Below are 22,935 nucleotides of genomic sequence, written 5' to 3' on the forward strand. Positions count from 1 at the left end.
ATGCTTCTGTTTTTCGGTTTTATTTTGCGTGCTTTCTTTCCGCAGCCTCACAATTGAATTTGAAGTGCGAACGGAAGCTGAATCGGGCCTGCTTTTTTACATGGCTCGGATCAATCACGCGGATTTTGCTACCGTTCAGCTGAGAAATGGATTGCCCTATTTCAGTTATGACTTGGGAAGCGGTGACACCCACACCATGATCCCCACCAAAATCAACGACGGTCAGTGGCACAAGGTAATAATAGTCCATGGGAGGTTGGCCGTGTCCCCTGAGGGGGATGCCGGGTGGCAGCCCCCGGCCTTCCCCGGGTGCAGATACAATGTTGCCAGTGTAGATCCTGACCCTGCTGCTACTGGAATGTGGCTGAGGCTAAAAATAAAGCCAGCGCCACAGACAACAGTTGCCCAGCCTGGGGAAATGTAATCGGACCCGGGTGGGTTTATGTTCGAGCACTCACATGCGGCATCGTGGTACCACAAGGTGCCGTTATTACCATACCGCTGTGGTTCCCAAACATCTGTCCACAAACCAGGGCCAGGTAGTTGAAGACATGCTACTCTCAGTGAGAAATGTGGGACGATGGAGCATGTTAATCTTAAATTAGCTCTATGTCTTCAATGTAAAGGATTAATATTTATCCTGAGATTATATGTTCTTCCTTTTAAAAGGTGCTAAAATGGCCTCTCTTTTATGAAGTAATATTTGACGAACTTAAAAGCTGGGAAACTAAAATGGGCCCTAACACTTGCCCTCCCCTCCCCCATCACACCCCATACTGGTCTGTGAAAACCAAGAGTCTGAGACTCTGCTAGATCATGTTTAAAGGGCTCTAGGGCCACATTTCCAGCGATAGCCATTTGGAACAACTTTTAAAACATTGGCCTTACACCCAGAAACTGGTACTATTATGGGCACAGAAGGATCATCTGCCACCTTACTGTCCTCTTTGGCATGACTGCAAATAGATAATATACTGCCTGATTAAAATGAAAACTCAGAATTTGTTTCTGCACCTGTGATCGCCTATTCAGTAAAGCTTCCCTTGGTCGACCAATAAAAATGTTTAATTTTGAGAGTTTGATATTATTAGGTGGTGGATTTTATATATTAACATACTGTTACTTGGCGTATCCTATAGAAAGTCAGAGAACCTGAAAAAATACAATACAAATGCAAAGTCAATCAATTTGCTATCTTGGAAATGAGAAATGGAATCTTCCTATTTGCCTGGGAGCTTATGAGTAGCAAATACAGATCTTCATGAAGGAGCTCTCACTAAGGCTTATTCTCCTCTCTGGCTAATAGAATAAACATGACACTTGAAAAACTGACATATTGTTGGTCCACAATGCGTCTGGGATTAAGAAAGAAAGTTTAAATACTATAAGCAGCCAAGTTAAGGAGGGATTTATTTTTGAAGATTTTTTTTTAAACAATTGCTTCCCAAACCAGAACAGATAAGTGTAAAATGAGGTCTTAATTATTCTAATCCTGATGTAGATTCATTTTAAACCATCATTGTACTCCAACATTAGACTGGGCCACTGTTCCTTTTCCTAAACTCAGACCGAAGTTTTTTATGCCCAAGCCAGTCTTGACAACCCCTGATTTCGCCCTGCCCCCAAAGAGAATTCACCCCACTGCTGTAATTTCAGCATCAGGGAGCTGTCCGTCTTCCTCCCTCCCTTTGTACCAATCACGGCTGCCGTGGAAACGGCTGTGCAGCCTTGATGTGCAGCCCTTCCTTCCATTCCGCCTGAGAAGTGCCTATTAGGCAGAGGGATGTAGCAGATCTGAAATTGTGCAGGGGAGACCAGGCTTAGCTCAAACAAATGCATGTTTAAAACCGGACATGAATTTTGCAGCCCACTTAATTCAGGACCGAGCTCTCAATCGGCAAGGCTCCTGACAACATGCATGCCTCCTGATACATAGGCTCCCTTGGCAACCTATAGCAAAGTCTTTAATCTAAAACTCACCCAGGATGATTTTGTACCCTTTTGGAGATGGTAGTCATGGAAAAGACAGAGTGTGGGATATTCTGTAAAAACTGGTTTAATCTTACACTCTGCGTATTTGAAATTTATCCATGATTGGCTTTAATGAGTCTTCTTCTTTTTATAGATTAAGATTATGCGAATTAAGCAAGAAGGAATTATTTATGTAGATGATGCCTCCAACAGAACCATCAGTCCCAAGAAAGCGGATATCCTGGATGTTGTGGGAATGCTGTATGTTGGCGGGCTACCCATCAACTACACTACCCGAAGAATTGGTCCAGTAAGGGTCTAATTTATTTATTTGTGTGTGTGTGGCTTAAATAACTGCCTGAGTCATGTATATATGTTGAATTATTAGGTCATATTGGCCCCTGATGACTTAGAGATGAGTAGGAAATTGTCTTTTCTGAGAAGTGACAGGTTTTCTAGATAGATTTGACTAGGAGAGGTAATATCACCAAACAGAGTGTCGACCCTGGAGCCAGACTCCCTAGGTTTGAATACCTATTAACTAGCTGTGTGGTCTGGGGCAAGTTACTTAATCTTCCTTTGACAAAATTCCCTCTTTTGTAAAATAGGATAATAGTACCAAACCAGCAAGGTTACTGTAAAGATTAAATGAGGTAATATATTGAAAGTGTTTGAAAGAGTACTAAGCATATAGAAAGTACTGGAAAACAAGGAAGATAATGTTGATGGTATTGTTTCAGAACTAGAGATTTCACAAATATTGAGAGATGCAGTATTTAAACTACATTTGTCCAATACTGTACTACAGTATTTAGAGTACAGTACAGGATTCAAAATTTAAAGTCCTCACAATTTTATAAACCAGTGTTCACAAAATAATGTTTTGTCAGACCATGTGTCTGGGTTTCCTTTGGAAAGCATGATTTTAAGAAATACAGGGGATCAATGTTCTTAGAGAACATATTAGAAAGAAATGTATTACATTTCTATACTCAGAACATGTGATAATGCAGAGCTGTTCTTCATCAAAGACATCTGTTCACCACAGTTGTAATTCTCAGCATCTGGCTCCCCTTGTGGGTGATCAGTAGTATGCTCCTTTCATAGCTATTGGATAAGCTACCCAGGCCTATCAAAATGAGAGTCTCTGGAGAGTGGCAAGAGTGATTAACATGTGTCCCTAAAATCAGATGAAATATAGTGGAGCAGAGTATGATTGAATTATATCCATGGTCCCTAAACTCTAAATGCTTCATGCAAACTTTCAAGTTCAAAGTGTATGTGCATTTTCTTAGGAAAGAGTTCACTGCTCTCATTAGATTTTCATTAAGGAAGAAGCACTAAGCCAAACTTAATGATCTTTTCAAATAGAATTTGAAATTAGATTATGACAAAATGTATATATATAGTAAGGTTACTAAACTATTAATCGAAACATAAGGGGCTAATTAAAAATTTGTTTAATTGTATAATTGACACACAACGTTACATTAGTTTCAGGTATACATGTAATTTGACAAATGTACACATTATGCTATGACCACTACAAGTAAAGCACTATCTGTCACCACACAATGCTATTGCAATATCATTGACTATATTCCCTATGCTGTACCTTTTATTCCCATGACTTATTCATTCCATACCTGGAAGTCTATATTTCCCACTCTTCTTCACCCATTTTGCCCATCCCCCAGCCATCACCCCTCTGGCAACCATCAATTTGTTCTCTGTAATTATGGGTCTGTTTCTGCTTTTTGTTTGCTCATTCATTCGTTTGGGTTTGTTTTTTTTTTAGATTTTAAATATAAGTGAAATCATATAGTATTTGTCTTTTCTACCTTATTTCATTTACATAATACCCTCTAGGTCCATCCATGTTGTCACAAATGGCAAGATTTCATTCTTTTTTACAGCTCAGTAATATTCCATTGTATATAAATACCATCTTCTTTATCCATTCATCTGTAATAGATACTTAGTTTGCTTCCCTGTCTTGGCAGTTGTTAACAATTCTGCAATAAACATAGGGGAACATATATCTTTTCAAATTAATGTTTTCATTTTCTTTGGGTAAATACCCAGTAGTGGAATTACTGGATCATATGGTAGTTCTATTTTTAATTTTTTTGAGGAACCTCCATACTGTTTTCCACAGTGGCTGCATCAACTTACATTTCTGCCAATAGTGTATAAGGGTTCCCTTTTCTCCACATCCTTGCAGAAACTTGTTATTTCTTGTCTTTTTGATTCTAGCCTCTCTGAGAGTGTAAGAAGATATCTCATTGTGGTTTTGATTTATATTTCCCTAAGGATTAATGATGTTCAACATCTTTTCATGTGTGTGCTTGCCATCTGTATGTCTTCTTTGGAAGAATATCTATTCATATCCTCTGCTCATTTTTAATTGGGTTATTTTTGGTATTGAGTTGTATAAATTGTTGATACATTTTGGATATAAACCCCTTATTGGATATGTCATTTACAAATATCTTCTATTCGGTAGGTTGCCTTGTCATTTTGATGGTTTCCTTTGCTGTGCAAAAGCTTTTTATTTTGGTGTAGTCCCAATAGTTTATTTTTGCTTTTGTTTCCCTTGCTTAAGGAGACATATCTAGAAAAATATTGCAATGGCTGATGTCAGAGAAATTACTGCCTGTGCTTTCTTCTAGCAGTTATATGATTTCAGGTCTCACATTGAGGTCTTTAATCCATTTTGATTTTATTCATGTATATGGTGTTAAGAAAGTAGTCCAGTTTCATTCTTTTACATGTCGCTGTCCAGCTTTCCCAGCACCCTTTGTTAAGAGTCGGTCTTTTCCCCATTGTATATTTTTACCTTGTTTGTTGTAGATTAAATGACCATATAAGTGTGGTATTATTTCTGGGATCTCTATTCTTTTCCATTGCACTACATGTCTATTTTTGTGCCAGTATCATACTGTTTTGATTACTAAAGCTTTGTAGTTTCCTTGAAATCTAGAATTGTGGTACCTCCAGCTTTGTTCTTCCTTCTTAAGAATGCTTTCGCTATTTGGAGTCTTTTGTGGTCCCATACAGTAAATTTTAGTATTATTTGTCGTACTTTTGTGAAAAATGCTCTTGGTATTTTGACAGGGATTGCACTGAATCTGTAGACTGCTTTAACAATATTTACTTAACAGTATTAATTTTTCAATCCATGAGCATGGAATATCGTTCCATTTGTGTCATCTTCAATTTCTTTCATCAATGCATTACAGATTTTAGAGTACAGGTCTTTTAGCTCCTCAGTTAAGTTTATTCCCCGGTATTTTATTCTTTTTGGTGTAATTATAAATGGAGTCGTTTTCTAAATTCTCTTTCTGCTACTTTTTTATTAGTATATAAAAATGCAATCAATCTCTAGGTATTAATTTTGTGTCCTGTAATTTTACTGAATTCATTTCTTCTAATAATTTTTTGGTGGAGTCTTTAAGGTTTTTCTATGTATGGTATGTGATTTGCAAGCAGTTACAGTTTAACAGTTTAACTCTTTCCTTACCAGTTTGGACACCTTTTATTTGTCTGATTGCTTGTGGCTAGGATTTTCAGTACTATGTTGAATAAAAGTGTCAAGAGTGGACTTTCTGGTCTTGTTCCTGATCTTAGAGAAGAGCTCAGTTTTTCACCATTGCGTATAATGTTAGCTCTGGGTTTTTCATATATGGCCTTTATTATGTTGAGGTATGTTCCCTCTAAATCCACCTTGTTAAGAGTTTTTATTAACAAACGTTGAATTTTATCAAATGTTTTTTCTGCATCTATTGAGAAGATTATATGATTTTTATTCTCCGTTGTGTTAAATGTAGTATATGCTGATTTTTGAACGTTGAACCATTCTTGCATCCCCAGAATAAGTCCTACTTGATTGTATTTTTAATATATTGTGGAATGTAGTTTGTTAACATTTTTATTGAGGATTTCTTGCTTTTATGTTCATCAGAGATACTGGCCTGAAGTTCTCCTTTTTTGTGTGGTATCTTTGTCTGGTTTAGGTATCAAGGTAATGCTGGCCTCATAGAATGTTTTTGAAAACTTTCCTTCCTCTTCTACTTTTTAGAATAGTTTGAGGAGAATAGGTATTAACTCTTCTTTAAATGTTTGGTAGAATTCACCTGTGAAGCCACCTGGTCTAAGACTTTGTTGGTAGTTTTGGATTACACATTCAATTTTGTTACTAGCAATTGGTCTCTCCAAATTGTCTATTTCTTCTTAATTCAGTTTTGGAAGATTGTATATTTCTAGGAATTTATCCATTTCCCTAGATTGTCCAATTTGTTGGCATATAATTTTTCATAGTACTCTCTTATAATCCTTTGTATTTCTGTGGTACCAGTTGTTCTCTTTCATTTCTGATTTTATTTGAGTCCTTTTTTTTTCGTGAGGAGTCCAGCTAAAGGTTTATCAGTTTTGTTTATCTTTTCAAAGAACCAGCTCCTGGTTTCATTGATCTTTTCTATTGTTTTTGTCTCTTTCATTTATTTCTGCTCAGATCTTTATTATTTCCATTCTTCTGTTCACATTTGTTCTAGTTACTTTATATGTAAGTTAGGTCATTTACTTGAGATTTTTGTTTCTTGAGGTAGACCTATAAATTGGTATAAATTTCCCTCCTAGAACTGATTTCGCTGTGTCCATTGTATTTTCATTTTTAATTTCTTCAGTGATCCATTGGTTGTTTAGTAGCATGCTATTTAGTGTCCACATATTTGTATTTTTTCTAGTTTTTTTTCTTGATTGCTTTCCAGTTTAAACCATGTGGCCAGGAAAGATGCAGATGATGTCAGTCTTCTTCAGTCATATTTTGTGGCCTAACATGTGATCTATCCTGGAGAATATTTCATTTGCACTTAAAAAGAATGTGTATTCTGTTGTTTTGAGATGCAATGTTCTGTATATATTTGTTATTTTCCTGTTGATTTTCATCCTGGATGATGTATTTTTTGATGTAAGTAGGGTATTAAAGTCTCCTACTATTATTGTATTGCTGTCAATTTCTCCTTTTATGTCTGTTAATATCTGCTTTTTGTATTTAGGTGCTGTGATGTTGGGTGCATAGATATTTACAATTGTTATATCTTTTTGCTGGGTTGATCCCTTATCTGTGTAATGCCCTTCTTTGTCTCCTGTTAGTCTTTGTTTTAAAATCTATTTTGTCTAATATAGATACTGCTGCCCTGGCTTTTTTTCTCTTCTATTTGCACTGTATAGCTCTTTCCATCCCTTCAGTGTCTCTAGGTCTGAAGTGAGTGTCTTGTATAAAGCAGATAGATGGGTCTTGTTTTTTTACCCATTCTACCACTCTATGTCTTTTGATTAAAGCATTTAGATCATTTACATTTAACATAATTGTTAAGTATGTACTTAATACCATTTTGTTAATTGCTTTCTCGTTTTTGTAGTTCTTCTCTGTTCCTTCTTTTGCTCTCTTTGTGGCTGATGACTCACTCTTTGTAGTGTCATGGCTGGCTTTCTTTCTCTTTTTGTGTATCTATTAAATGTTTGGGGTTTGTGGTTACCATGAAGTTCACATACAATATCTAAGTACATAGCAGTCTATAGTGATCACCCTACATTCAAACACATTCTAAAAGAACATATTTACTCCTCCCTCCACATTTTTTGTCTATGTTGTCATATTTTACATCTTTTTATTCATAGTTTTCTTACATCTAATTGTGGCCTTACCCTTTAAAGTAGTCCATTTAACATTTCTTGTAAGGCCACTTCAGTGATGATGAACTTTATCTCTCCTTCAATTCTGAATGGTAATCTTGCTCAGTAGAATATTATTGGTTATAAGTTTTATTTTTCTTTCCCCACTTTGTATATATCATGTCACTCCCTTCTGGCCTGCAAAATTCCCACTAAAAAATCAGCAGATAGACTCATGGGGTTTCCCTAGTACATACCTTTGCTTCTCTCTTGCTCCTCTTAAAAATTCTCTGTTTATCTTTAATCTTTGGCATTTTAATTATTGTCTAGAACTATCTGTGCTTCTTGAACCTGTAAGTCTATTTCCTTTCCTCGGTTAAGGAAGTTTTCTGCCACCCCTATAATGCAAATGTTTATTTGCTTAATGTTGTCCAAGAGATCCCTTAACCTATCCTCATTTTTTTAAAAGTTCTTTTTTTCTTTTTGCTGTTCAGCTTGGGTGCTTTCCATTACCATCTTCCAGATCACTGATCTGTTCTTCTGCATCTGTTAATCTACTGTTGTTCCCTCTAGCGTATTTTTCATTTCAGTTATTGTAGTCTTCAAAACTGATTTGGTCCTTTTTATATTTTCTGTCTCTTTGTTGAAGTTTTCACTAAGTTCTTCCACTCTTCTCTCCAGTCCAGTGAGTATCTTTACAATCATTATTTAAAACTCTTTATTAGGCCTATCGCTTATTTCTGTTTCATTTAGTTCTTTTTCTGAAGTTTTGTCTTGTTCTTTTATTTGGAACATATTTCTTTGTCTCCCCATTTTGCTTGACTTTCTGTGTTTTGGAACAGCTACTTCTCCTAAATTGTAAGGAGTGGTCTTATGTATGGTCATCCCCTGTGCGGACTGTGTGTGCCTGGTGACGCTTGCTGGCTGGCATGGGCTGAGGGTCACAGGGCACTCTGTGCTGGAACTGCACTGGGCCTGTGCTGGGTGGTCCTGAGGCTTTTTGCACCGGGGGTACTCTGGCAGGACAGCTGAAGCTGATGCAGGCTGGAGGGTCCTGGGGTGCTCCCCATGGGGGGTGCCCTGGTGGAACAGCTGGAACTGAGTCAGGCATGGCCTGGAGGTTCCTGGGGCACTCAGTGCAGGGAGCACCCTGATGATGCTCACTCAGGCATCAGTCAGGAGATCTTGGAGTGCTCTGCACCAGGGTTGCCCTAGCATGCCATTTGGAGCTGAGGTAGTGCAGGCCTGGAGTGTTCCAGCATGCTTTGCTCCTGTGTCACCTTGCTGTGATGGCTGGAGCTAGAGGGAGCACTGACCAGGGGTGTCTCAGTGTGTACCACCCTGGGGTCACCTGGGTGGGACAGCTGGGGCTCGTGCGAGCTAGGGGCCTGGGGCTTCCTGAGGCAATAGGCCAGAAGCTGGACCCTGCTGTGGTCCGTGCTATCAAGGTGGAGGGGGAAGATAAATCATGGCTCTCACCAGCCCATCTGACCCAGAGAGTTCCAGCAGCTCCCCTGCCATTTGGCAGAGTTTGAGGGCTGAACCTTTTATGTATTAGTTGCTCTTTTTCTGTGCCCTAAGTCAGATGAATCTGCTCTCAGTCCTTCAGTACTATCCCTCCCCATTGTTGTTCATAGTGTTGGGGGCGGAGGTTCCCTTCACTGCCGTGTCTCTTGCCATTCTCTTTACCTTTTGTTGTGCTATTCAGTCATCTTTCAACTCTTCTTCAGGAGGAACTGCTTTATAAATAGGTATAGATTTAGTGTGTCCATGGAGGTGAGTTCAGGATCTTCCTACATCACACCATCTTGGACCAGAACCAGCATAAGGAACTAATTAAAAGTTACGATATTCACATGGAGCACATAATTCTGCCAAACTAGCGGTCCTGTTAGAGACACAGTATGCACTATTTAGAATATCAAAACAAGCTAGATACATCTTACTTGAGAAGCACAACACAGAATTCTCTGCACCCATTGTGTGGAGCTCGGGGTGACAGCACAGATCCGGGTAGTTTGGGGACTACCTTAAGATAACTGGCCAATGATTGCAAGCACAGAGCATCCCCACAAATTACTGAATTCCATATAAAGGCAAAGTTCTGGTAAAACCTGATATTTGTTTTTTTCTGACCTGAATATTTAGGTGACCTACAGCATTGATGGCTGCATCAGGAATTTTCAGATGGTGGAGGCCCCTGTTGATCTTGAACAGCCAACCTCCAGCTTCCATGTTGGAACATGTTTTGCTAATGCTCAGAAAGGAACATATTTTGATGGAACAGGTTTTGCCAAAGCAGGTGAGGCACTCCCATTTTCTTCCTGTTGAATATTAAGCAGGTACCAATATTAACTTCTTGCTTGTATGGGAAAATAAAAGTCCTGGATTTATTAAATTAGTATACTTCACTTAAACCAAAAATAAAAATGTATAGAATAAAAAACGTCAAAGATTAATGTATCTGATCCTGAAGCAAACTAATAGAAAAAGTAGAGTAAAAGGCTATTTGGAGAGTTTATTTCATCTCCCCTAGAGATCAATAACAGCAAAATAAATTTAATTCCAAAAGAAGGTCCATATATTTATATGTGTAATTTATCTACATTCCAGTTTTCCCTGTCTACCTTTCTGAAGATGAGATAGCATTTTTCTTTCTTCCTCTCTTCAATTCCTTGTAAGACTTCATGTCGTGATCTCCCACTCATACACCCAATACACACATACTGGTGCCCATTTCTCATTGATGGTGATGATGACTGGTACTTTTCCCTGACTTTCTTTAAGGATTTGCACCTTCTAGTGAACATCTCCAGAGCAGGTTTGGATCACTGATAGTAAATGTACAGTTTGGGAAAAAATATGAAATAACTTCTATATAATACAAAAAAAGACATTAACATACTTTAGGATAGACTATTCAGTCTTAGGGTTACCATAGATACATGCATTTGTTTTTTAAAAAAGAATAAATGTGCACACAATATATAGAAGTTGTCATTCCTTCCTTCAAAAATATACTATCAATAGGTAAGAATCGGTGTGTTCAGAAATCACAAGAAGGTAAGTAAAATATATTTAAAACTATAAAAGACATACAAGCAAGGTTCTGTGGATATTTAGAAGAAAAATTAATTTTGATTGGGGAAATCTGGAATTGACATTTGAGCTAGGATTTAAAAGGTGAGATGAATACTCACATGCAAAAGTTTTCAGAGATGGAGGGGCAGGGCCCTCGAACAAAGAGTAGAGGTGGGAAATTTCACCTACAGCAGAGGCAGAAAACAGATAAACAAAGGATATGTTAAACATTAAAACACTGGGGGTAATGATGAGTCCGAAATTCCACATGCAGTGAAAATCCATAGCCTTCCCCAAGATTTCTGCAAATTCACAGATGGCTGGCATTCTCTTGGTCAAATTTGATGGCAAGCTTCAGCTTCTGCAGTTGATATACTGACTTGCCATTCTGCCTGGGCTCTTTTGGTTCTGGATCAAACTGGACCAGAAAATGAGCCACTTCCCCAATTTCTAACAACTCCTGCCATCCCCTCAACAGACAGTGAAATACAATCTATTTAAGACTTTTTAGAAAAGCTTACATCACTGGAAACATACAACTTCAATTAAACCTTTAACATCCTTGTCCTTAAAAACTTGTCAGCCACCTGATCACCATGGCTTTTACTGGCCACTTCACTCTGTCTTCAGCTGAACTGTTTCATGTTGTTCCTTTCTTCTTCTCCCTTTCAGGGACAAAAACAAGCACTTTCTGTTTTATTTTGCAGAACAATTCAGCTTCTTTTTCTCTTAAAATCTGCTCCGAATCCACCTGTGCACATCTAAACCCATCAAGGCTCTGAGTGGAACAATAAGTTTTTCACATAACAGACATTACCCTTCACTGGAGACAATGGTGGTTACACATAGCACTTATGTCTTGCCTAATAAATAGAAGACATGCAGAAAATTTCCATGAGTTCTTCCCTAGTACTCCATGCAGTCAATGTGGTCTAGCCCGCTCTTAATGAATGGCTTTACTTCTAAGAGGCATGTCTTAAATATTCCCTGAAAGAGTAAATAAATTAATGCATCAAATATAAGAAATTATAGAAAAATCTTACCTGGGTGAACTGGAAAAATCTATGTCCCAGATTCTCTTCCTTCAAAATTGTGCTTGCAATTCCTTTCTTTATTAATAAAATGGGAACTTTTGAATCCTTTCAGATCACTGTGGCACAGTAATCTTCGAGTGGCCTAGTAAAATCTTACTGAATAATCACTGAAATGCTTGACTTAATCTAACAGTAAGACTTCCAACATAACCATACATTGCTATGAGATTCTTTAAGTTAATCTCAGTGTGGGGTCATCCATTTATTTATTCACTCAACAACTATGTATTAAACCTCCCTGTGTTCCAGATACTTTGGTAGGCACAGGAATAAAATTGCCCTCCCAGAACTTACATGCTAGGAGAGAAGGCGACCAAGAAAATAAGCAATAACTATAAAGTGTGTTATATGATACAATGGTGGAAGTATGGGCCATAAGAGAGTCTGGAACTTACTATAATTGACTAATATCTGAACTGAAATCTAAACCATTGCATTGTACAAATTTGATTAACAATCCCTAAACTCTAATCCGTAATTTAAAAAAAAAATCTTCATTTTACAGTTGGTGGGTTCAAAGTGGGATTGGACCTTCTTGTAGAATTTGAATTCCGCACAACTAGAACCACTGGAGTTCTTCTGGGAATCAGCAGTCAGAAAATGGATGGGATGGGTATTGAAATGATTGATGAAAAGGTGAGTGTCAGTTTTCTAACTATTTCTGATTTCCTTATGATGGTGTTGTTCATATGTAAGAACCTCTATTGTGAAGCCCTACTGTATTCTTTGTTGGGAGAAACCAGATTGTGTGTTTTCAACATATTTACTCTGTAGACCAGTGTAAACTTTAAATGTGCTAATTCTACAGTAAGCCACTTGTGTTGACAAATAATAGGCCAAAGGGTTTTAGATCTCAAACTCTTACTGTGTTGCTCAAAGTACATGAATACACTGTATATAAAACTATAGATTCCAATGGAAAAAAGAGGAGGGGGACTGGATTGTCTAAAATCAGTCTTTGCCTCTTCTAACACGGTAGGCAGTTCTCAGAAGTCAAGGTGGCCAGCTGACCTATCAGCTGCTCAATGTTTATTTAAAAGCATCCTGATACCATTTTTTAAAAAGTGCAGATTTGGGCACCTGGGTGGCTCAGTTGGTTAAGTGATTGCCTTCGGCTCAGGTCATGATCCTGGAGTCCCGGGATCGAGTCCCGCATCGGGCTCCCTGCTCAGCGGGGGGTCTGCTTCTCCCTCTGACCCTCTTCCCTCTCGTGCTCTCTGTCTCTCATTCTCTCTCTCAAATAAATAAATAAAATCTTTAAAAAAAATAAAAAAAAGTTCAGATTTATACTAAATTTATATTAGTATAATAAATTTTGTCAATTTGCTTACAATGGATAAGCTAATTCTAAACACCTCTCCAGTCCCTGCCTGCCTATGAACAGCATCCTGCAACAAAATGACCTGTGTATGTACTTTGTAGTACAGGCAGCAGGTAAAGAAGCAGGCAAAGCAAGAAGTTACCCAAATTTTCTATCTGGCTCTTAAAGAGGAATCATACTTCATCACTGGTCATATTTCCACTCATACAGTGTTGCAGCCTCCCAAGAAGAAAGACCACATAGTAACCTCAAATATGCTTTCTGTTGCCTCCTCTCCCCCTCTTGTCTTCAAACCATCATCAAAGGCAATAAAGCAAAAAGATCCAGGAGTACAGAGGCAAAAAAGGGGATACGCAATAGTTAATGGCTTGGCCAGATTTTCAAACACGTTCAGTACATCTTGCTGGAGGAAGCTTCATTTCATCACCTGCTTATAACCACTGTTACTAGCGATTTGTTGGGGTATCAAGTTCCAATACAATGCATGTGTATTTCTCACCAAGTCCTGCTATTACAAACTCCACCCAATATAGTAAAATCTTAATCTTTATGTCACCATTTAGTTTACAAACTTTTCACCTATTGCAGTTTGTCCTCTTTTTAAAGCCCCTATGTCTTTTCTTTTACCTTGTCAAATGTGTTGCCAGACTGTTTTTAATGTTTCAATATGTTTCTTTCCTTCATCAGCTTCAAAAGAATTCTGTCATCTCAAATTTCAGGGACTGTGCCATGTTACTGAAAACAGATTTTTCTCATTTAGACATGAACTTCCAATCTAAATTTTTCATTGTTAAGAATGTAACTGGCCTCCTGGCTCAAAGTCTTTGGCACCATTGACATGAAGCCTGCCCAGGAAAGTAATTGATGTTATTCTCAATCCTGCATATAAAATGGAATCCATGAAGGAAAAAAAGAATACATGCAATTAAAACATCAAAAGCTTACATTTTAAAAAAACCAATAATCCTCTAAAATGAATTTGTAATTCGAACGAATGAATCACTCTAAACATCTTTTAAGAAATTTTATAAGGTTCACTAAGAACTCTCACACTCTATAAAGATCTATGGTAGGATTTGTCCCTGTGCATTTGAGGTCTTTTTTTTTTTTTGTCAGCTAGCCTCAAATTATATGTCACAGTTTCTGAAAGCAGAATTATTAAGAGTCTCACACATCTTGCCTTTTGCCCCCGCCAATGCCTAGAAGCAAAGAACATACGTTGTGACTCCTGGTTATTAAATTTGTATTTTAATTTCTGTCAACATTTCTTTTTAATTTTTAAAATGCCCAGATATGTTCATTTCTAGCTATTCTAGCTGATGACTCCCCTAAAAACAATTTTTGCTATGTGAACCACCATGATACCTTTCTAATGAAACCATCTGTGACTGTTCAATTTCCTGCTTTCTAGCTTATGTTCCATGTGGACAATGGCGCCGGCCGATTCACTGCTGTCTATGATGCTGGGATCCCAGGGCATTTGTGTGATGGAAAGTGGCATAAAGTCATAGCCAACAAGATCAAACACCGCATTGAGCTAACAGTAGATGGGAATCAGGCGGAAGCCCAGAGCCCAAACCAAGCATCTACATCAGCTGATACAAATGACCCTGTGTTTGTTGGTGGTTTCCCAGGTAAGCCTTATCTACTCCAGCAAGAATTTCTTTGCTGTTATTGGATTTAAAATATTTATATTTCTGTAAATATGTCCAAGAATGTGTGCTTAAGTATACTTCTTAGCTTTAGAATCTACTCCCATAAATAACACCTTACCTGAAATTTCCAGGGTGTAAAATGAGCATACTACTTATATAGACCACATGGGACTGAACTTTACATGATAGCCCCCAAAGTTTCATTCTTGGGGAGATGGGGGCTAGAGGAAATGAATTTGGCTTATAAAAGATATGAGGCATTTAACAGCAATGAAGGCCAGAGTTAGTGTTCTTTCTGATTTTTTGAAAATTAATATACCAAAGGAATCATAAAATGTAATGGAACTTATTTCCTCAAGTTCTGGAAATCATTGGGTTAAACAAGCTAATTTCCCCCTTAGATTATAGAGTTTATATTTATATTACAAAGAAACCCAAGCAATAAATCTGCATTCAAAATCCCCATTCAGCACATTAAGTATAGCATGTAAACCACAGAGAGTTACCTAAAGTGCCCATAAACAAGAGTGCCCAACTTGATGAGAAATAACCCAACTGCCTCTTTATAAATACTGTAATAACACACTCTTGGAATGGTCTTTCAGCATTTTGGCAAGAGAAACTGTCATTCCCATTTATGTAAAGCTCCTCTGCTTAACAAAACAAGCAAAATATATATTCAGCAGTCATTAATGGAGGAAAAGATATAGGAGCAATGGGGACCAATTCACAGCTCCTTTTTCCAAAGTTGCTTCTAAGTTTGAAAAGAACCTACTTCTGCTTCAATCAGGATAACCCCCAAAATACTATGAAGAAGGTAATGTATTTCTCCATTCACGGTCTATGAAATGGGATCCTAGTTAGCACCTACAAGGCCTGCTGAAAGAATGGAGTGTCTTCTTAACAACAACAAAATTTGTGTGAGTTTTCAACCAACTTAACCTTGGGGGATGTATTTTTACAATGTAAAAAAGTAATAAAGTCACCATTAAAAGCCCATGTCCTAATTAATTCAGTAAAGTATTTGGTCAACTGAATTCTTTCATTAAATTCCATAATATATCACAGCTATAAATTTGTTCATTCCAAACCAAATTGCTATCTTAAAATGTATAATTTCTACAGGTCTCCAGATTTCAGAATACATAACTATAGAAATACTATAACTGTTAGCAAAGCTAAGAACAAAATCACTAACTTAAAGCAGCCGACTTCAAAACATTCTCTTAAAAAACTTTCAGAGAAGATGGCAGAGAGGACTCTAAGCTCACCTTGTCCCACAGACACAAGTAGATAACACACACATCGGTGTAAATAACCCAGAAAATGAACAGAAGACAGGAAGAAAAAACTCCACAACTAAATGTAGAGAAGAGGCCACATTGAAGAGGGTAGGGAGGGTGCAGATGCAGTGAGGAGCTAAAGGACTATAGGCCATTGGCAGAAGTGAGGGAGCCACAGGTGTGAAGAGAGGAGAGAAATACACTATCACACTGGGGAGTCTGCATGGTGAAGACAAATCCCTATAACACCTGGCTTTGAAAACCAGAGAGGCCAAATTTTGTCAGTTCTTACCACCACCAGCAGGACTTAAAGCCTGGAATGTTAAAAATCAGCAGACTTGACTCTGGGAGAGCCGGAAGGATGATAAGAGACTGAGTCCCCATAAAGAGAGAGCACAACAAACAGCCTGTGGAGAAGCAGCAGAGAAGCAGCAATTTAAAAAAAACAACTGGGGTATAGAGGAGGGAGTTATTTACTGTCCCAGAAAGACAGAGATTGCTAGGAGACTCCTCCAGGAACAAAGAAGCCAGCAGGTGCTATTTCCCTCCCCTGCCTCCCAGCACAAACACAAAGCCACCTGCAGAAACCAGTGCAGTCCCAACATTCATTACCTAACTTGCTTACACCAAGCCCCACATGCTTCAGACCTGGCTCTGTGGCTTCCCTACCTCCAAAGACCAGCACAAACCTTGACAAAACTGCATCTCCCAACCTCATGCTTTGCAGGGCCTCCATGCCAGCAGCAGCGGGCTGTCACCTCCCACAAAGGGCATGTGCACCTTGATCATGTGCATTTTGCAGATTGGTCTGGTCGCAGTGGCAGAGGCACATTCCCTCTGGCAGGTGACCAGCTCTGCCTTCTTAAAAGTGCATACCCACCCACTACTTTTAAGAGCAAGAGACTTAGCTGACTTTCTTAACACAGAGAAAAAAATACAGAGAGACAAAATAAGGAGACAGAGGAAAACGTCCCAAATGAATGAAAGAATGGGACAAAATTACAGCAAGAGACCTAAGTGAAATATAGATAAGTAATATGACTGATAGAGAATTTAAAGTAATGATCATAAAGTACTCACTGGACTTGAGAAAAGAGTGGAGAACATCAATGAGACCCTTAACAAAGATAAAAAAAAGAACCAATCAGACATGAAGAACACAATAATTGAAATTAAAAGTACCCTAGATGGAATAAATAGCAAATTAGAGGAAGCAGAAGAACACATCAGCGACTTGGAGGACAGAGTAATGGAAAGTAATCAACCTGAGCAGGTGAGAGAGAAAAAAATTGTGCAAAATGAGAATAGACTTAGAGAACTCAGTGACTCCATCAAGCATAAGGACATTCACATTATAGGGATCTCAGAAGAACAGAGAGAAAAGGGAGCAGAACATTTATTTGAAGAAATAATAGCTGAAAACTTTCTAGACCTGGGGAAGGAAACAGAAATTCAGATCCAGGAGGCACAAAGATCCCCAACAAAATCAACCCAAGGAGTCCACATTAAAACACATAGTGATAAAAAGAAAAATTTAAAAGAAGCATTAGAAAAGAAAATAGTTACATACAAGGGAAATCCCACAAGGCTATCAGCAGATTTTTCAGCAGGAACTTTGCAAGCCAGAAGGTAGTGAATAATATAGTCAAAGTGCTAAAAGGAAAGAAATTTGCATCTAAGAACATTATACCCAGTAAGGCTTTTATTCATAATAGGAGAGATAAAGAGTTTCCCAAACAAAAGTTAAAGGAGTTCATGACCACAAAACCAGCCCTCCAGGAAATGTCAAATGGGACTCTTGGAGTGGAAAGGAAAGATCATAAATCAGAGTAAAAAAAGTAGGAAGCACAAAGCAGTAAAAATAAGTGTATCTGTAAAAATCAGTCAAAGGACTCACAAAATAAAAGGATGTAAAGTATGACACCATATACCTAAAATGTGGGGAGGAGAGGAATAAAAAATGGGTTTAAACTTAAGTGACCATCAGTTGAATATAGACTGCCACATGCAGAAGTTGTTATATACAATCCTATGTAACTAGATCAAAAACCACTAATAGATATGCAAAACAGAAAAAGAGAAGAATCCAAGTATATCACTAAAGCAAGGGAAGAAGTGAAAAGAGAAGATCTGCAAAAACAACCACAAAACAAATAACAAAATAGCAATAAATACATACCTATCAATAATTATTTTGAATGAAAATGTACTAAATGCTCCAGTCAAAAGACATCAGGTGACAGGATGGATAAAAAAACAAGACCCATCTATATGCTGCCTATAAGAAACTCATCTGAGACCTAAAGACACCTGCAGATCAAAAGTGAGGGGATGGAGAAACACTTATCATGCAAATGGATGTGAAAAGAAAGCCAGAGTAGCAATACTTATATCAGACAAAATAGACTTTAAAACAAAGACTGTAACAAGAGACAAAGAAGGATACTATATGATACTAAAGGGACAATCCAACAAGAAGATATAACAATGGTAAATATTTATGCACCCAAATACATTAAAAAGTTAATAATAAATGTAAAGGAACTAATTGATAATAATGCAATAACAGTGGGGGACTTTAACACTCCACTTACATCAATGGACAGGTCATCTAAGTAGAAAATCAATGAAGAGTGGCTTTGAATGACATAGTGGACCAGATGGATTTAACAGATATATTCAGAACATTCCATCCCAGAACAGCAGGATACACATTCTTTTCAATTGCACATGGAATATTCTCTAGAATAGATCACATATTAGGCCACAAAACAAGTCTCAAAAAATTTAAAAAGGTCCCAGTCATACCATACATCTTTTCTGACTAAAATGCATTGAAACTAGAAATCAACCACAAGACAAAGTCTGGAAAGACCATAAATACATGGAGGTTAAATAACATGCTACTAAACAATGAATGGGTCAACCAAGAAATCAAAAAATAAATGGAGAAAAATGAAAATAAAAACACAATGGTCCAGAATCTTTGGGATGCAGCAAAGGTGGTCCTAAGAAGGAAGTATATAGCAATACAGGCCTATCTCAAGAATCAAGAAAAAATCTCAAAAAAATGACATAACCTTACACCCAAAGGAACTAGAAAAAGAACAAACCCAAAATCAGAAGAAAAGAAATGATAAAGATTATGACAGAAATAAATGAAATAGAAACTTAAAAAAAAAAATAGAACAGATCAATGAAACCAGGAGCTGGTTCTTTGAAAAGATCAACAAAATTGATAAACCTCTAGTCAGATTAAAAAAAAAAAACAACTCAAAATCAGAAATGAAAGAGAAATAACAACTTACACCACAGAGATACCAAGGATTGTAAGAGAATATTATGAAAAACTGCCAACAAATTGGACAACCTAGAGGAAATGGACAAATTCTTAGAAACATAAACCTCCCAAAACTGAGTCAGGAAGAAATAGAAAATTTGAACAGACCAATTACTAGGAATGAAATTGAATCAGTAATCAAAAAATTCCTAACAAACAAAAGTCCAGGACCAGATGGCTTCACAGGAGAATTCTACCAAACATTTAAAGAAGAGTTAATGCCTATTCTCCTCAAACTATTCCAAAAAAAAAAAAAAAAAAAAAATAGGAAGGAAAACTTCCAGATTCATTCTATGAGGCCAGGATTACTAAAACCAGAATAAGACTCTACCAAAAAAGAGAACGGCAGGCCAATATCTCTGATGAGAAGAGTTGTAAAAATCCTCAACAAAATACTAGGAAACTGAATCCAACAATACATTTTAAAAAATCACCACTATCAAGTAGGGTTTATTCCCGGGATGCAAGGTTGATGTAATAACCACAAGTCAATCAGTATAATACATCACATCAACAAGAGAAGGGATAAAAACTGTAGAATCATTTCAATAGGTGCAGAAAAAGCATTTGACACAGTATAACATCCATTCATGATAAAAAGCCTCAACAAAGTAGGTTTAGAGGGAACATACCTCAACATAATAAAGGCCATATATGAAAAACCCACAGCTAACATCATACTCAATGGTGAAAAACTGAGAGCTTTCCACCAAGGTCAAAAACAAGACAAGTATGTCCACTCTCATCACTTTTATTCAACATGGTACTAGAAGTCCTAGCCATAGCAATCAGGTAAGATAAAAGGAATGAAAGCTATCCAAATTGGTAAGGAAGAAGTAAAATTTCACTATCTGCAGATGACATGATACCTATATTTAGAAAACTCTAAACTCCACCAAAAAACTACTAGAATGGATAAGGAATTCAGTAAGGTCACTATACAAAATCAATGTACAAAATCCGTTGCATTTCTATACACTAATAATGAAGTGGCCAAAAGAGAAAGTGAGAAAACAACCCCATTTATAATTGCACAAAAAAATAAAATACGTAGGAATAAATTTAACCAAGGAGGCGAAAGACCCATATTCTGAAAACTACAGAACATTAATGAAAGAAATTGAAAACGACACAAATGTAAAGACATTCCATGCTCATGGATTGGAAGAACAAATATTGTTAAAATGTCCATACTACCCAAAGCAATCTTCAGTTTAATTCAATCCCTATCAAAATGCCAACTGCATTTTTCACAGAACTCAAATAATCCTAAAATTTATATGAAACCACTAAAGATTCCAAATAGCCAAAGCAATCTTGAAAAAGAAACACAAAGCTGGAGGTATCACAATTTCAGATTTCAAGTTATATTACAAAATTGTAGTCATCAAAACAATATGCTACTGGCACAAAAATAGACCTACTGATCAATGGAACAGAATAGAAAGCCTAGAAATAAACCCACCTTTTTATGGTCAATTAATATTTAACAAAGGAGGCAAGACTATACAGTGGGGAAAAGACAGTCTCTTCAACAAATGGTGTTGGGAAAACTGGGCAGCTACATGCAGAAGAATGAAACTGGACCACTTTCTTTTACCATACACACACACACACACACACACACACAAAACCCTCAAAATGGATTAAGGACCTAAATGTAAGACTTGAACCTACAAAATCCTAAAAAACATCACAGTCAGTAATTTCTCTGACATTAGCCATAACAACATTTTTCTAGATCTGTCTCCGGAGGCAAGGGAAACAATAGCAAAAATATTGGCACTACATCAAAATAAAAAGCTCTGCACGGCAGAACAAACAACCAACAAAACTAAAAGACAACCTACTGAATGGGAGAAGATATTTACAAATGGCATATCCAATAAAGAGTATCTAAAATATAAAGAACTGATAGAACTCAACACCCAAAAAACAAATAATCCAATAAAAAATGGGCTGAAGACATGAACACACATTTCTCCAAAGACGACATCCAGATGGCCAACAGACACATGAAAAGATGCTCAATATCACTTCTCACTGGGCAAATGCAAATCAAAACCACAGTGAGATACTAGCACACTGTCAGACTGGCTAAAATCCCAAAACACAAGAAACAACAAGTGTTGGTGAAGATGTGGAGTAAAAGGGACCCTCGTGCCTGTTGGTGGGACTGCAAACTGGTGGTGGCTGCTGGGAAAGAGAGTATGGAGATTCTTCAAAAAATTAAAAACAGAACTACCCAACCATCCACTAATCACACTACTGTTATATACCCAAAGGATATGAAAACACTAATTTGAAGAGATATATGCACCCCTATGTTTATTGCAGCATTATTTACAGTAGCCAAACTATGGAAGCAGCCCAAGTGTCCATTGATAGATGAATGGATTAAGATGGGGTGTGTGTGTGTGTGTGTGTGTGTATACACACACATACACACAATGGAATATTACTCGGCCATTAAAAAAGAATGAAATCCTGCCATTTGCAGGAACATGGATAGATCTAGATAGTATAATGCTAAACGAAATAAGCCAGTCAGAGAATAACAACCATATGATTCTACTCAAATATGAAATTTAAGAAACAAAACAAATGCACAAAGGAGGGAAAAAAGACAAATCAAAAAACAAAAATGCAGATTCTTAACTATAGAGAACAAACAGATAGTTATCAGAGAGGAGGTGGGTGGGGGCATGGGTGAAATGGATGAACAGGATTAAGAGTACACTTACCTTGATGAGCACTGAGTTATATATGGGATTCTTGAATCACTAGGTTGTACACCTGAAAATAATATAACACTGTGTGTTTACACTAGAATTACAATTTTAAAAATACCTTTAACATAGAAGCTGCATTTTAAAACTGAGCCCTTTTTGCTTTGTTTTTCAGATGGCCTCAACCAGTTTGGTCTGACAACCAACATTAGGTTTCAAGGTTGCATCCGATCTCTGAGGCTCACCAAAGGCACGGGCAAGCCACTGGAGGTCAATTTTGCCAAGGCCCTGGAGCTATGGGGCGTTCAACCTGTATCATGCCCAGTCAACTAATATAAATAAGTTTAACTCCAAGAAAGGTCCTTCAAGTATATCAAGTAAAACAATTATATCTTACCTATATATGTTATTAAAACTAATTTGTGCATGTATATTGAATTCTTTCTGTACTCAGATGGTGCTAATTCAGATCCCAGACTGAATTTAAATTCAAGTTTTCTCAAGTCCATAAATATTAAACCAATGATTTCATTCTAAATAATTGCTTGTTTTGTGTGATTTTATTTTTTTTATTTTTTTTTAAAGATTTATTTATTTATTTGAGAGAGCGAGAAAGTACATGAGAGGGGGGAGGGTTAGAGGGAGAAGCAGGCTCCTCGCCGAGCAGGGAGCCCGATGCAGGACTCGATCCAGGGACTCCAGGATCATGACCTGAGCCGAAGGCAGTCGCTCAACCAACTGAGCCACCCAGGCACCCTGTTTTGTGTGATTTTAAAGATGAAAGA

General features: G+C 37.3%; 1 protein-coding gene across 1 annotated transcript in view; it reads left to right on the plus strand.

Moving 5' to 3' along the window:
* Positions 1-22,691, plus strand: part of LAMA2 (laminin subunit alpha 2) — a 621,471-nt gene extending 598,780 nt beyond the window's left edge. The window contains exons 60-65 of the mRNA XM_045865518.3: positions 46-235; positions 2,126-2,281; positions 9,796-9,949; positions 12,328-12,458; positions 14,555-14,777; positions 22,326-22,691. Coding sequence (XP_045721474.2) covers positions 46-235; positions 2,126-2,281; positions 9,796-9,949; positions 12,328-12,458; positions 14,555-14,777; positions 22,326-22,483 — 1,012 coding nt within the window. The 3' untranslated portion in view covers positions 22,484-22,691. The remainder of the gene's footprint in view (positions 1-45; positions 236-2,125; positions 2,282-9,795; positions 9,950-12,327; positions 12,459-14,554; positions 14,778-22,325) is intronic.
* Positions 22,692-22,935: the final 244 nt, after the last annotated feature.

Source organism: Mirounga angustirostris, unplaced genomic scaffold, assembly GCF_029215605.1.
Source record: "Mirounga angustirostris isolate CCGP_5_RB_7025 unplaced genomic scaffold, mMirAng1.0.hap1 SCAF_8, whole genome shotgun sequence".
NCBI classification, from domain to species: domain Eukaryota; kingdom Metazoa; phylum Chordata; class Mammalia; order Carnivora; family Phocidae; genus Mirounga; species Mirounga angustirostris.